General features: G+C 41.9%; 1 protein-coding gene across 13 annotated transcripts in view; it reads left to right on the top strand.

Moving 5' to 3' along the window:
* Positions 1–5557, top strand: part of ST3GAL4 (ST3 beta-galactoside alpha-2,3-sialyltransferase 4) — a 434440-nt gene extending 428883 nt beyond the window's left edge. For all 13 annotated transcript variants that reach the window (XM_033917742.1, XM_033917743.1, XM_033917738.1 and 10 more), the window contains one exon: positions 768–5557. In XM_033917742.1, coding sequence (XP_033773633.1) covers positions 768–854 — 87 coding nt within the window. In that variant the 3' untranslated portion in view covers positions 855–5557. The remainder of the gene's footprint in view (positions 1–767) is intronic.
* The last annotated feature ends 7291 nt before the right edge of the window (positions 5558–12848 follow it).

Here is a 12848-nt window from a genome sequence, read left to right as displayed (position 1 = left end):
CTGACTCTGCCATGCAAATGTAGTACAATTAGGTCATTTATATAAAAATGAATTAGAATGGGCTCATTAATATTTAAAAGAGCACTCCAGGTTATTCTCTATCATCGTGTGATTCTCTAACCTCGTTGTTCCACCTTTGCGGGCAAAACTTTCCAGCAGGGTTTGAGCTGTCATAGCCTTACTTTCTAGTTAGTGTCTGAGTTCTGATTGGCTCAGGCACTGACTGGAAAGTAAGGCTTGACAGCTAAGACACACCCCTGCAAATTAAAAAACAACAACCCCTGATTCTTCCCTCCCACCGATTTCCCTCCCCCCCCAAAGAGACATTCAATGCCCCTGACAATGCTGGCATCCCCCGCATCTTTAAATTGAAGGATGGCAGGAGGGATGCCCACTCCCTTTTGCCACTGGGGTCCCCTGCCCCCCTTGACAACCCCAAACCCTTCCGACAATCCCCCTGTACCTTTAAATTGAAGGTCTGCAGGACCTCCTGCCGTCATAGTCTCCCATCCCCCCTCCTTTACCTTTAAGATAAAGGCCAGCAGGAGGGATGTCTACTCCCTATGGCTGGCAGGTCCGCCTCTTCAAGATGGTGGGCCTTCCTGGTGCATCCTGGGATGTACCGTGGAGGGGCCTTAGGCTCTGATTGGCCCCTGGGAAGCTGTAAGAAGGAAACTGCTTTATAATGGGGGAGTTTGGAAACATATCAGCTTTGGGATCAATTAATGCCAATTAATCTAACAAAAGATATCTTTTTCTGTGTCCAGGATTCAGATCACAATGTCTCTCATGAAGCTCAAGCAATACGAAGATTGTTGGAAGCCAGAATCATAAGGAACCTTACTCGCTTCTGAAAAGACTTTGAAGAACTTCATCCCCAGTTAAGGGGAAGCCTATTATGAGGCTCAGAAGTCTTCATGAGCTGCTGTCCTCAAGTACTTTCTAACTGGAGCCTACCACTACTGCCAGCGTGTTCCTTGACGAAACTAGGAACACTATAGAAGCAACACTGGGGAGGCTAATAGTGTGGCCAGGGCCACTCACGAGGCTGTTGCCTTACTGCAGTTGGTGGGTAGGGCAAAGATTGACTTCCTGGAGACAGCAGGCACCGAAAGCATCAAGGATTGTATATAGATGGCATGTTGCTGTTTAGAGACAAACTTTCTAGCTGGAACGCATTCCCAGGACAACATCAAGATTTGGAAGGCATTAAAACAAAGGCTTCTGATGACTTTTAACTTTTCAATCAAGCAAAGACTTTTGTTGGGTCTGTGACGTTTAATTTAAATGCATATTGATCAGAAGGATACTGCAAAATGAAGGGCTTTGGAGTAAATTATGGTTTACTGTATGAATCGAGAAGGCAGCTGCCGGTGTGATGCCTAGATCCCTTTCCCCTAGAAAAGAAGACTGTTGGTAAAGTGTTCCATTGAGGGAAGGTGGGTCAAGGATGAGTCTGCAGAGCAGTCTTGTCATGAAAAGAAAGGAGATCCTGTAGTGATCCTGAATGTGCTGCCCTGTCCAATTATTTTATACTTTGTTATAAAACTTCAGTATTGAAAACTGCTGGGTTTCTGGGCAGAGAGGTTAGTCCTGTACTTTCAAGGAGGCATTTGTGGGGACAGGTGCCCTCTAATGTGCCAGTATAAGCCACCTTGATTTCTTTACTAGGAGAAGGCCTAGAAGCAAACTAGAATATGTTGCTAAATGGAGGATGGAAAACCAGGGTTAGTCCCCAGAGCTGCTAAGTATACTTGCACTGCAGGGACGGTGTAAATTTATTGTAGAGATTGGACACAGCAGATCTGAAGAGTTTCTAATTATCCCTCATGCCCTCTTTTGCAACTGCCTCTCCTCCTGTATAGACTTTATCTCTTTTGGTACCATCATTACCGCATTTTGCACAGTATGTGACTGACTCATACAGTTAACTGTGGATAGTCAGCCTCTTAGTTGAAAAGGCCAGTGGGATACCTCTTACATTACAGAAGGGTTTCCCACAACTGTTCTGATGACCTCACAACCAGTGGGATTTCCAGAATGAAAATACTAGAGATAAAGTCGTTTATATTGGGTCTTAAGTGTATCATGCATATTCATTTTGGATAACCTCAGAATTGGATCGACTGGGGGGGTCACCAAAATAGATGCACCATATTAATACAAGCTCAGTGTTTCAGAAAGACATAAGGCAGGTAGAAATACTATCTTGTATCACTTGACAGTGTTGATAGAGGATTTGCTCTTTTTTTTTTTTTTTATAAAATGATCCACAACCCCTACTACCATTTCCCCATTCAGTTGTAGAAGCAGCCATATAGTGAATCATAGAGATTGGATGTGATTGGTCCATCTTTTGATTTAATGTCATAAGTGACATCACACAACAGGTTAGGGACCACTCAGGCACCCAGTTTATGGATGTACAATGTGATTTATAGAATTCTGATAGCCATATTGATCCCAAAGACAACTGGGTTCTTTTTCTAGCAAATCATTACCTTTCATTAGATCCACAGAAGACTAATCTAAAAGATGGCATTTTATATTAGCTTTCTAGACAACATTGTCTCTTCAGATGTGATGCCATTTATAAATTGTTCCAAGTTGTAAGGCTGCGGGAGCAACTTAGAAACTGAAAACCATAATCATCTGGCAATGCTATGTTCAGTTTGTAGAAGCTGAATTTTTCTGCTTGTGGGACATAATTTCATAGTAAAACATTTCCAAAAAAGCCTCTGTGTAAGCTCAATCGCAACACTTCACATAAAAATTAGATTATACATATTATGGGACCATCAGAGGGTAAAATCTCTCCATTTTCTAGAGATAACGTTATCCGCAATTTGTCATCAGGCCGTGAAGCAGTGTTTCAATTTGTTTAAATTTTACAACTGCACTCCATAAAATGTTTTCAAATGTGCACTTATCTTAGAAAAGGCACTGCCACAGTGCAATCCAGGTTTATTTCCACGAAGACTTCATGTTTTGTTCTTCTACGTCAGGGAGAAATTTCCTGGACCAAAGTTTTTAAAAAGCATTCATAAAAAACTGTCCGATATCACTGTATACTTAATTTTCATATCGTCTAAGGCAAACCCATAGGCCTTTATGAAATAGGCCTACTGCAGCGACTCCCCAGTAATGCACAAATTCTCTCACACAAATTTATATCTGCTCCAAAGAGGACATTAATGTCTGAATGTACTAGTCTGTGCATGGCATGCCAAAAGTTGTATGCTGAATGGTAGGTGCATGCCCAAGCTGCACACATAACTGAATTGATTAATAAATCCTTAGCTAGCAATAATTGGACGCTAGCAACTAATTATATGGCTATTATCGAGACGTTGACTGCGCAACACCAAGTTTACCTACTGATTTGTTATTGCACCACTGTTTAAATTAGTATTCTATGATTGTTTAATCCCAGATGACCCCTGACATAGGTGCTGTGCGCCAAAACACGATCTGTGTCTGGCCTGTTGTGTAAAGACCAGTCCCAATTTTTGAGGCTCTTTGTGCTTCTTTTTTTGTTTCCATAGGTTATATGAAATATGTGCCTACATCATAACTACATCCCTCACCCCCAGGAATACCTACTTGCAGATCACATAAAAATATACATACTCTTTCGGTGCATCTACTTTATCTAAGTTGTTTTTTGTTTATAGAATATACTTTATACAAGGAAAGAGCTTTCTAAAATGATACATTTTAAAAATCTGATATAGCATTACAACATTCCTGTATGTTTAAAGGATTCAAGGCCAGGGATAAGAGGTGCCAAAACCCTGGTCCTCTATAGATAGGAAGGGGAGTGGAGGCAGAGATGATGGATTGGGATTGTGGCATCCTTTTATCACCAGTGGGGGAGGGGGGGCGGAGATACCAGTGCAAAACCTGGCTCAGCACCAGAGTTCCTTGAGACAACCCTGAAAGGATTACAAACACGTAACAATTGGTATTTACTGCAACCAATGATACTTCTGAATTGGGATTGGGGGGGGGGGGTTTGCTCTTTACCTTTAAAGTTATTCAGCATATGGGACCTTTGCCTTTAACAGAGACTACACAGAAGTACTATTGTAATTATTTAAAGCCTTTTCCGCATTCAAACTCTATTTCACACAGGAAAAATTAATTTTATAAAATTGAAAGATCACAAATGCATGTGAAAAGTACACCTATGTTTACGTGACCTGCTTGTTGGTTTTCCCAGGGCTTAGCTTGGGGAGATCATAAGTGGACTTGAGATGTTTACACGCACTTTCTAAAATTCACTCGTATGTGTGTAGAATAAATGCCAAAACATTCCTTTTCTTGGAGCACGTGTGAACTTGTGCATCAGCTTTGTGCCCTATTGGGGCTGCACCTGGGAGCCTGTATTACCTTTATAAAACAACTGCTGTGGCATTCCTTCAAATTATGAATCACAGGGGAAGCAGTGGTGACGTAAGGTGTTCAGGAATGAAGGTCATTGCTGATTTCTTTCAGTGACTAGCAGAGGTAGCATTCTGCTCAAAAATCCACAAGCCTTTGCAGGGTGTGCTATTGTAACTGGTAGTCCTGGGCATTGGTGGGAGGAGGGAGGGGAGATAAATGGGAGAGACCTGCAGTAATGCTGTATCTACACAAGGAACTTTTAAGAAGGATGATATATGCACTAAAGTGGGCATGTTTTTGTATAGAGTTTGGAAGGAGGGTTTAGATTGTCCAATGTTCTCTCACATTCATTGGACAAATTCACATTTCTAATTGATCTGATTCCTTTTGAGAATCCTTCCCTGTAAAACCTTTCTTTTTATTGCTTCACATCGTGCTCCTGTCAGGGAGCTATTATGCACATACAATAGGCTCATGTGTTTTGCAGACTGACTACAGTAGTATCCTTTTGTGGTTGAGAAATTAGGCCAGTGGTTCCCAACCCTGTCCTGGAGGAACACCAGGCCAATTGGGTTTTCAGGCTAGCCCTAATGAATATGCATGAAGCAAATTTGCATGCCTATCACTTCCATCATATGCAAATCTCTCTCATGCATATTCATTAGGGCTAGCCTGAAAACCCGATTGGCCTGGTGTTCCTCCAGGACAGGGTTGGGAATCACTGAATTAGGCTACGACCTCTTCAGTATTGATTGCTGTGCTGTAATTTAACTGACCACTAGGTGTCTCTGTAATAGCAATGCTCTGTGAGCATACTGACTGTTTTGCAACACTACCACCACAGGTTTACCTGAGGAATCTATAGGCACTTTTCTGCTGTAACTGTGTGTTTGTTTTCCTGTCTGTATTTTTATTTTAGATTTCTTGTTTTTTCACCACTTCCCTTTTTCCCATTTGTTATTGCTGAATACCTGACAATTTTTTTGTGACTGAATTTGCTGTAACATGGGACTGGTGAATCGTTCACTGGATTGCTTTCTCCTCCTACCTTCCTCCTTAAACCACTGATCCCAAATAACCAGTGGGGGTCAGGATGAAGAAGACAGCCCTCTGGGGCTCAAAGCCAAATTAATTTAACTAATAAAAATAAATATTATTTATCTTAGAACTATAGAGGTGTAATGCAGAATAATTTTGTGTTGCTTCTGATTATTCTCTGTTTAAATGTATAATATGATTGACATAAATTATTCAATGCTCGGTGTTCAATACAACTAGAAAACACAACCATTCATATGATTGATATGGTATCTTGGGGGTCAGCAGGATCATAACACTTTTATCTATGGGTAAGAGGGGCAGCTGCCCTTGGCCCATCTTAACAGGGTGTCCATAGGTACAGGCAACTGTAAGTACAGTGCTCACTCTAGTCCTGCAATTGCATTATTCATTAGTGCAATGTCACCTATTTATCCAAACTTATTTTCAGCTCTTTTCTACTCCCAACCCCTGTCCTCAGTATGAGCTGCCATCTTCCCCCTCACCCCCAATTCAACATCTCCCTCTGCCATGCACTGGTCTATCTTAAAGATGGCCTTCTGTTGGTTTCCAGCAGCAGCAACATTGCATATATGTTGCCTGTGGCCTGGTCTGAAGCTTCTCCTCTGACCTTTCCTGCCTATTCAGAAACAGGAAGTGATTTCAGAGGAGGTGTGAAGGGCCAAAGGGGAAGCTTTAGAGTAAAATAATTGCCACTCCTATTGTTAAAGATCCCAAAGAATCTATTAGTGAAGTTTCAAACTACCAACCAATAGCTTTAATCCCTTTGTTTACTAAACTGCTAGAAGGGCTGGCCAGTATTCAATTTATCAGACTATTTAGATCATTTTACATTTCTATCTAATTTTCAGTCGGGTTTCAGATCACTCCACAGTACAGAAGCTATACTTGTTTATTTAATAAATCACTTATTTAGTATTATATCTTTGGGACAAAATGCCTTGATTTAACAATTAGATTTGAGTTGTGCCTTTGATTTAGTTGCACTGTCTAGATTCATTGGGTCTGTCAGGTTTAATAGTTTTCTGCGATCTCACATATATCAGGCTAGAAGAGATAAAATTTTCTCTTATAAATGGAGTTTACCATGTGGTGTTCCTCAGGGATCTCCCCTTTCACCTTCAAAATCTTTCTTCATTGAAAAAGGAATTAACTGAATTCCGAGTCTTACACTATATTTATGCAGATGGTATTACAGTAACTTGATATTTCCTGTTTCCTCAAATTTCCCATTAGATGTATCTTGGATAGAAAAAGTTTTACTGTTGATACATGATTGGATGGCCAGTTGTAAATTAAAATTAAATAAAGAAAATCTAGAGCAGGGGTGTCCAACCTTTTGGCTTCCCTGGGCCTCATTGGCTGAAAAAAATGTTTCTGGGGCTGCACAAACGCGCAAGCACTGCAGCAAGACAGAGGAGGGAGCCGGCAAGACACTAAACACCCGAGGGCAGCAGAGGAAAACACTGCATCGCCCTCGACCGGAGCCTCACAAAATGCTTCACTGGGCCGCATGTGGCCCTCGGCCCACAGGTTGGACACCCCTGATCTAGAGTTTTCTTGGCTTCTAATAATAAGACAAAGGAAAAAAATTACTGTTAAATGGGATTACTTACATTATTATTCCAGCAATAAAAATTTTAGGGGTCCAATTAGATTGGAATTTATCAATGAAATCACAAATAGATTAAGTAGTACGAAAAGGATTTGTAACGCTATGGATGTTAAGGTCCATTTGTTCTTATTTTAAACCTTATCCATTTCAACTATTGGTGCAATCTCTTTTATTAAGTATTCTAGATTATTGCAATATAATATACTTAGTGGGTTCCTATAAAAATTTCCAAAAGTTACAATTTATTCAAAATTCTGCAGTGTGTCTGATACTTAGGGCTCCTTTTACTAAGGTACGCTAGCGTTTTTAGCATGTGCTAACCCCGTGCTAAACAGAAAATGGTAACGCAAGCTCTATGGAGGTGTTAACGTGTAGCGCACGGGGCTAAGCGCGCGCTAAAACCACTAGCGCACCTTAGTAAAAGGAGCCCTTAATTTGAAGAAATTTGATCATCTTTCTGGGTTTTTTTTTAAAAAACCAGAAATTGCATTGACTCCCAATACAGGCTGGGGCATTATTCAATTAGGATATGTTTGTTATAAGATCATGTTTAGTTCATTCTTATATGATCATCTTTCATTTTCTTTACCAAAACGATCTTTTTTTTTTTTTTTTTTATTATATTTTTATTATTTTCAACTTAAATTTCAAGTATTACACTTGTACAGAAAGCAAGAATAGAATGGATATCAAATACAATAGTAATATAATTCCTAAGTTAACAATTATACTATTTATGCTCAAGTCCACAAATTAAGATCCAAGAATTAAAGAAACTTGGCGAAGAAAAAAAAAAAAAAAAAGAACAGTAATAATAACAGAAAACTGAGAGCTATAGCATTGAGATAGGGGTCACAATATCTAAATTATAGGGCTCAAAGATTGTTAACATTCAGACGAGACATAGCCACGAAGTTAGTCAGTTGTGATGGTTCAAAAAACACATATTTAAACGTACGATAATATACAATACACTTACACGGATGTCTCAAATAAAAAGTTGCCCCCAAAGATAAAACCCCAGGTTTCAAAAGAAGAAATTCACGGCGGCGCCTTTGCGTCTCCCGTGCCAGATCTGGGAACATTAATATTTTATAACCAAGAAAGCTTTTTTGTCTATTTTTAAAGTAAAGTTTTAACAACCATGTTTTGTCAATTGGCAAAGCTAAGGTGATAATCATAGTGGCTGGTGATGCTAAATCCTTCTCAGATGTTTCTAAAACCTGTGAAATATTTAAAGGTTCTTGATCTGAAGATTTTACTTTTGGTTGTTGATTTTGTTCTTTATCAGACAAGTAATAAACCCTTGAAAATGGTGGTAATGAGTCCTCGGATATCTCTAAATTTTCCATTAGATATCTCTTAAGCATATCTCTAGGTGTTACTAACTCAAGTCTTGGAAAATTAATTAACCTTAAATTATTGCTACGTGAGTTATTCTCAAGCATTTCAATCTTCTTCCTTAGGTTAATATTGTCTTTAACTAAGATCTCTTGAATTTGTTTCGATGATTCAATTTCTTTTTCTATTTTTTGAATTGATGAATTAGAAGTATTTGTTTCTTCTCTTAAGTTCTTCAGTTCCTTATCATGTTCCTTAATTTTCTCTTCAATTTGTTGAAATGTAGGAGTAATATTTTTAACAAAACCAGCCATTAAGTCCCAAATAGAGTCTAAAGTCACTACTGCAGGTTTAATCAGTACAATTGGAGTTTGTGTAAGTGTAAATTGCTCACCGTCCTGAAGTCCTTCGAGGGGAGTCTTCTGTCCTTCCCCCTCAGATTGAGATGGTGTTCCCCCAGACATCTCCATGGGGGCCCTGGAAAAGTGGGCCCCAACCTCCAAGCTCTCCAGTAAATCCTTCCTTGCCTCTGGAGAGGAGAAAACCATTGAATCCGGGGTTTCCCCGCCCCTGGGAGAGCTGGTCGTCTGGGGCTGCGGGGGCGGTGCCCTAACGTCAGGGCTCAGCGTGGTATCGGGCCCAGGAGTATCCACAACGGGTTCGCCTCCCTGTGTCCTCTGCGGGCCGCCATCCGACGTCGCCGTGGCCTCCTGCATGCGCCTCAGGAGATCCTGTATATTTCCGAGACCCGGGGCTCCAGGACGCCGCGAGGCAGAAGCGGCACTCCGGCCCCGTCTCTTCGGCATCGCGGTAAGTAAAAACCGCTAGGAAAATTCAAACGAATACGATCCTGGGACACGCAGCTCAGCGCGTCCTGCTCTCAGATCGCCATCTTGGATCTCTACCTACCAAAACGATCTTTGCCTGTCTGTCAGTAAAGGAATGCAAGTATAAAAGATTTGTAACCAATCTATTTTCTTACCAAGTGGCCAAATGGGAGTCTATAATTGAACCATTAATTTCACTATCGGAGCTGCTCTTCATACATCAGTACACAGCATACAGCACTGATAATGTTTAAACTCTAAGGCTACAGTTCTGGAAAATACAGTTGACTCCAGCAAGGCCAGCAGACCGGACCGCCACGTGCTCTTAAGTGGAGTGTGCGCTTAATAGGCGTACCTCATTTTAGTCAGGCGGTTGTTTAGCCAGTATCAGCAGCTACCTGGGGTGATGGCGGCAAAAGCAAGCAGTGCTGAGAGGAAGGTGCTGGTGAGTGCTCGGCGCACTGGCGTAGGTCTCCCATCTACTTGCTGCCTAGGATGGCTCGTGATGCTTTCCAGGGACTTTCCAGGGAGAGGGGGTTGGGAGATAGTAAATGCAGTGCAACAACTACAGAGGACCCGTGATTGCATTTAACCAGAGTGAATGTAATGTGAAAGAACAGAGGTGCAACCTATGACATCAGTGTGCATAAACGGATTGTGTGCTTATCAGAAGTGTAAATATCCGGAATTTACGTCTATTGACTTTAATGTTAAAAAAAAAAAAAAAACCCCGGGACCATGGTAGTAGGGTGCGGATAACCGGAGCGTGCGCTTACCCGACATGCACTTAGGTGGAGTCGACTGTAGATGCACCCTTTAACAATTCATTTCAGTGCATACTATTTGCCCAGGGCTACATTGTCCCCCCAGCAAACGAACAAATGATTCTCTTAAAAAGGGAATCATTTGAGGGTGTTCTCACACTAAACTTCATGACGTAAATTGAAAAAAAATCAGTACCAGTTGATGGAAAATATAGGCTGGAACTCTCAAATGGGTGGCCAGCCCATGGCACAGTAATAGAGATCAGCAAATGCCAAACTGATTTTAGCACATATATCCAGTCTCCCCATATTAGGAGAGACCCCTCTTTATTCACATCTCAAGGAGTTTACCTTGTTACACACTCTCATAATAACATAAGAATTGCCGCTGCTGGGTCAGACCAGTGGTCCATCGTGCCCAGCAGTCCACTCACACGGCGGCCCTTAGGTCAAAGACCAGAGCCCTGAGTCTAGCCTTACCTGCATACATTCTGGTTCAGCAGGAACTTGTCTAACTTTGTCCTGAATCCCTGGAGGGTGTTTTCCCCTATAACAGCCTCCGGAAGAGCGTTCCAGTTTTCTACCACTCTCTGGAAATATAGAAAGGTGAGTTTGGGCACCAGGTGACGTCACATTTCAGTATGGCTCCATGATAAGTGGGTGCCGCGGGTGCTCACCGGCGTTGCTCATCTTCTGGCTGGCTCACCTGCTGAAAGCCGTGGGTGTCTGTTCCTTGCACAATCTGTGGCTGCGTCGGAAGCGGTTCCTCTGACATCCAGACTGACGCAGTTGTGGATCACGCGAGGAGCGGACGCCCGCGGCTTTCAGAAGGGGAGCTGGCCAGACATGCTGGGCAGGAAAGGGGGGGGAGGGTAGAAATGCTGGCAGGGAAGGGGGAGGGTAGAAATTCTGCACATGGAAGGGGGAGGGTAGAAATGCTGCACAGGGAAGGGGGGAAGGTAGAAATACTGCACAGGCAAGGGGGGGGGAGAAATGCTGCAAAGGCATGGGGGGAGACATGCTGCTGCTGCTGCACAGGGAAGGGGGAGGGTAGAAATACTGCACAGGCAAGGGGGAGACATGCTGCTGCTGCAGCACCCAATTGGGGAGAGAGAGGGAAGGAGGGAGAAGGAAGACAAGGGAGAGGAAGTAGAGATGCCAAGTCCATGGGAGGGAGGAAAAGGAAAAAAGGAAAGGAGATACCAGACCATGGATGGGGAGGAAGAGATGCCATGGCATGAGGGAAGGGAAGGAGATAGAGATACCACACCATGATGTGGAGTGGGAAGGAAGGAAGGAAGGAAAGGAGAAGAGAAAGAGAGAGATTCCAAAGCATAGGCGAAATGGTGGAGACAGAAAAATGGAGAGAGGTGAAGCTGAAATGAATCATGTGCAAAGGAGAGAAGGGACCCCAGATATACAGTTTATTGAAGGGACATAGAAAGAGGGAAGATGCCATATGGCAGAGAGAGAGTGTGGTAGTAGATGGAAGGGGCAGAGAGAGAGAGAGTGTGGGCAGTAGATGGAAGTGATAGAGAGGGAAGAAGCTGGGTGGAAGGGGCAAAGAGAAGGCAGATGGAAGGGAGTTGCATGGAAGGGAGAGAGGACAAACACTGTATAGAAAAAAGAGAGCAAAGAGAAGATGATTAAAGCAGAAAAGACAAAAGGTAGAAAGATTTTTTTTTGTTGCTTCACTTAGAATCAAGTAGTGTATTGATAAAGGTTTATAAATAGGAAATGGAAATAAGGCAATTTTTTGGACTAAACCCCTTTCCTCAGGACAGGATACCATAACATAACAGCAGTTCTATTCTGAAGAAAGATTTGGCCTCTGAAAGCTAATTGAAAAATGGATTAGTCCAATAAAATGGTATTTTCTTATTTCTCATTATTCGTTTTATTTTTATTTGTTAATTTGTAAAGTGGTGATTGTTATGTATCAGTTTCTTCAAATTACATCTACTGTCTTTATATTTTGCACAGTATTAGGGGACATGTGTCACTGTTTTTGTGGTGTTGTAGTGTTGCATTGTATGCAGAGCCTGGTTTCTTGGCAGTTCAGTTTAACTTTTGTCTACATATTTCTATTTTTAGTTTGTGATTATTCCATATTGGGCGAGGGTGTATCTCTGTTCTGTGTGTATGAAAAGGACATAGTTTTCAGTTGGCATTGACTGTGCAGGATCTGGCTTGTTTAGTTTTACAATGTATGTGTTGGTGTTCTAGTGCTCACTGCAGTGTTTAAGATGCTGCCTTTTCCTAGGTACACTCTTGTTGTGCAATATGTGGATTGTTATTAAAAATCATATTTTTTATATAGATGGGGGGGTCAAAAAATGATGGGCCCCCAGGTGTCACATATGCTAGGTAAACCACTGTGTATGTATATTATCCTTATCTGCCCTGAGTGCTACATTCCAGTGTATTTTGCTAACTTTCATTTATTGCTAATAAATATATTTCATACCAGTAGCCAAGGAGTGCGAGGTCTATTTCTGTGACGCGATCAGCAGCTGTCGCTGTCATTTTGTATGGAATCTATCCCCTTTTAACTTTAGAGAGTGCCCTCTCATTCTTTCTACCTTGGAGAGGGTGAACAACCTGTCTTTATCTACTAAGTCTGTTCCCTTCATTATCTTGAAGGTTTCGATCATGTCCCCTCTCAGTCTCCTCTTTTCAAGGGAGAAAAGGCCCAGTTTCTCTAATCTCTCACTCTACGGCAATTCCTACAGTCCCTTAACCATTTTAGACGCTCTTCTCTGGACCTTTTCGAGTAATACCGTGTCCTTCTTCATGTACGGTGACCAGTGCTGGACGCAGTATTCCGGGTGGGGACGTACCATGGCCCGGTACAGT

Source organism: Geotrypetes seraphini, chromosome 13 (genome assembly GCF_902459505.1).
Source record: "Geotrypetes seraphini chromosome 13, aGeoSer1.1, whole genome shotgun sequence".
Classification (NCBI taxonomy): Eukaryota; Metazoa; Chordata; class Amphibia; order Gymnophiona; family Dermophiidae; genus Geotrypetes; species Geotrypetes seraphini.
Note: the sequence above shows the minus strand (reverse complement) of the source record. Positions and strands in the feature narration are given on the sequence as shown.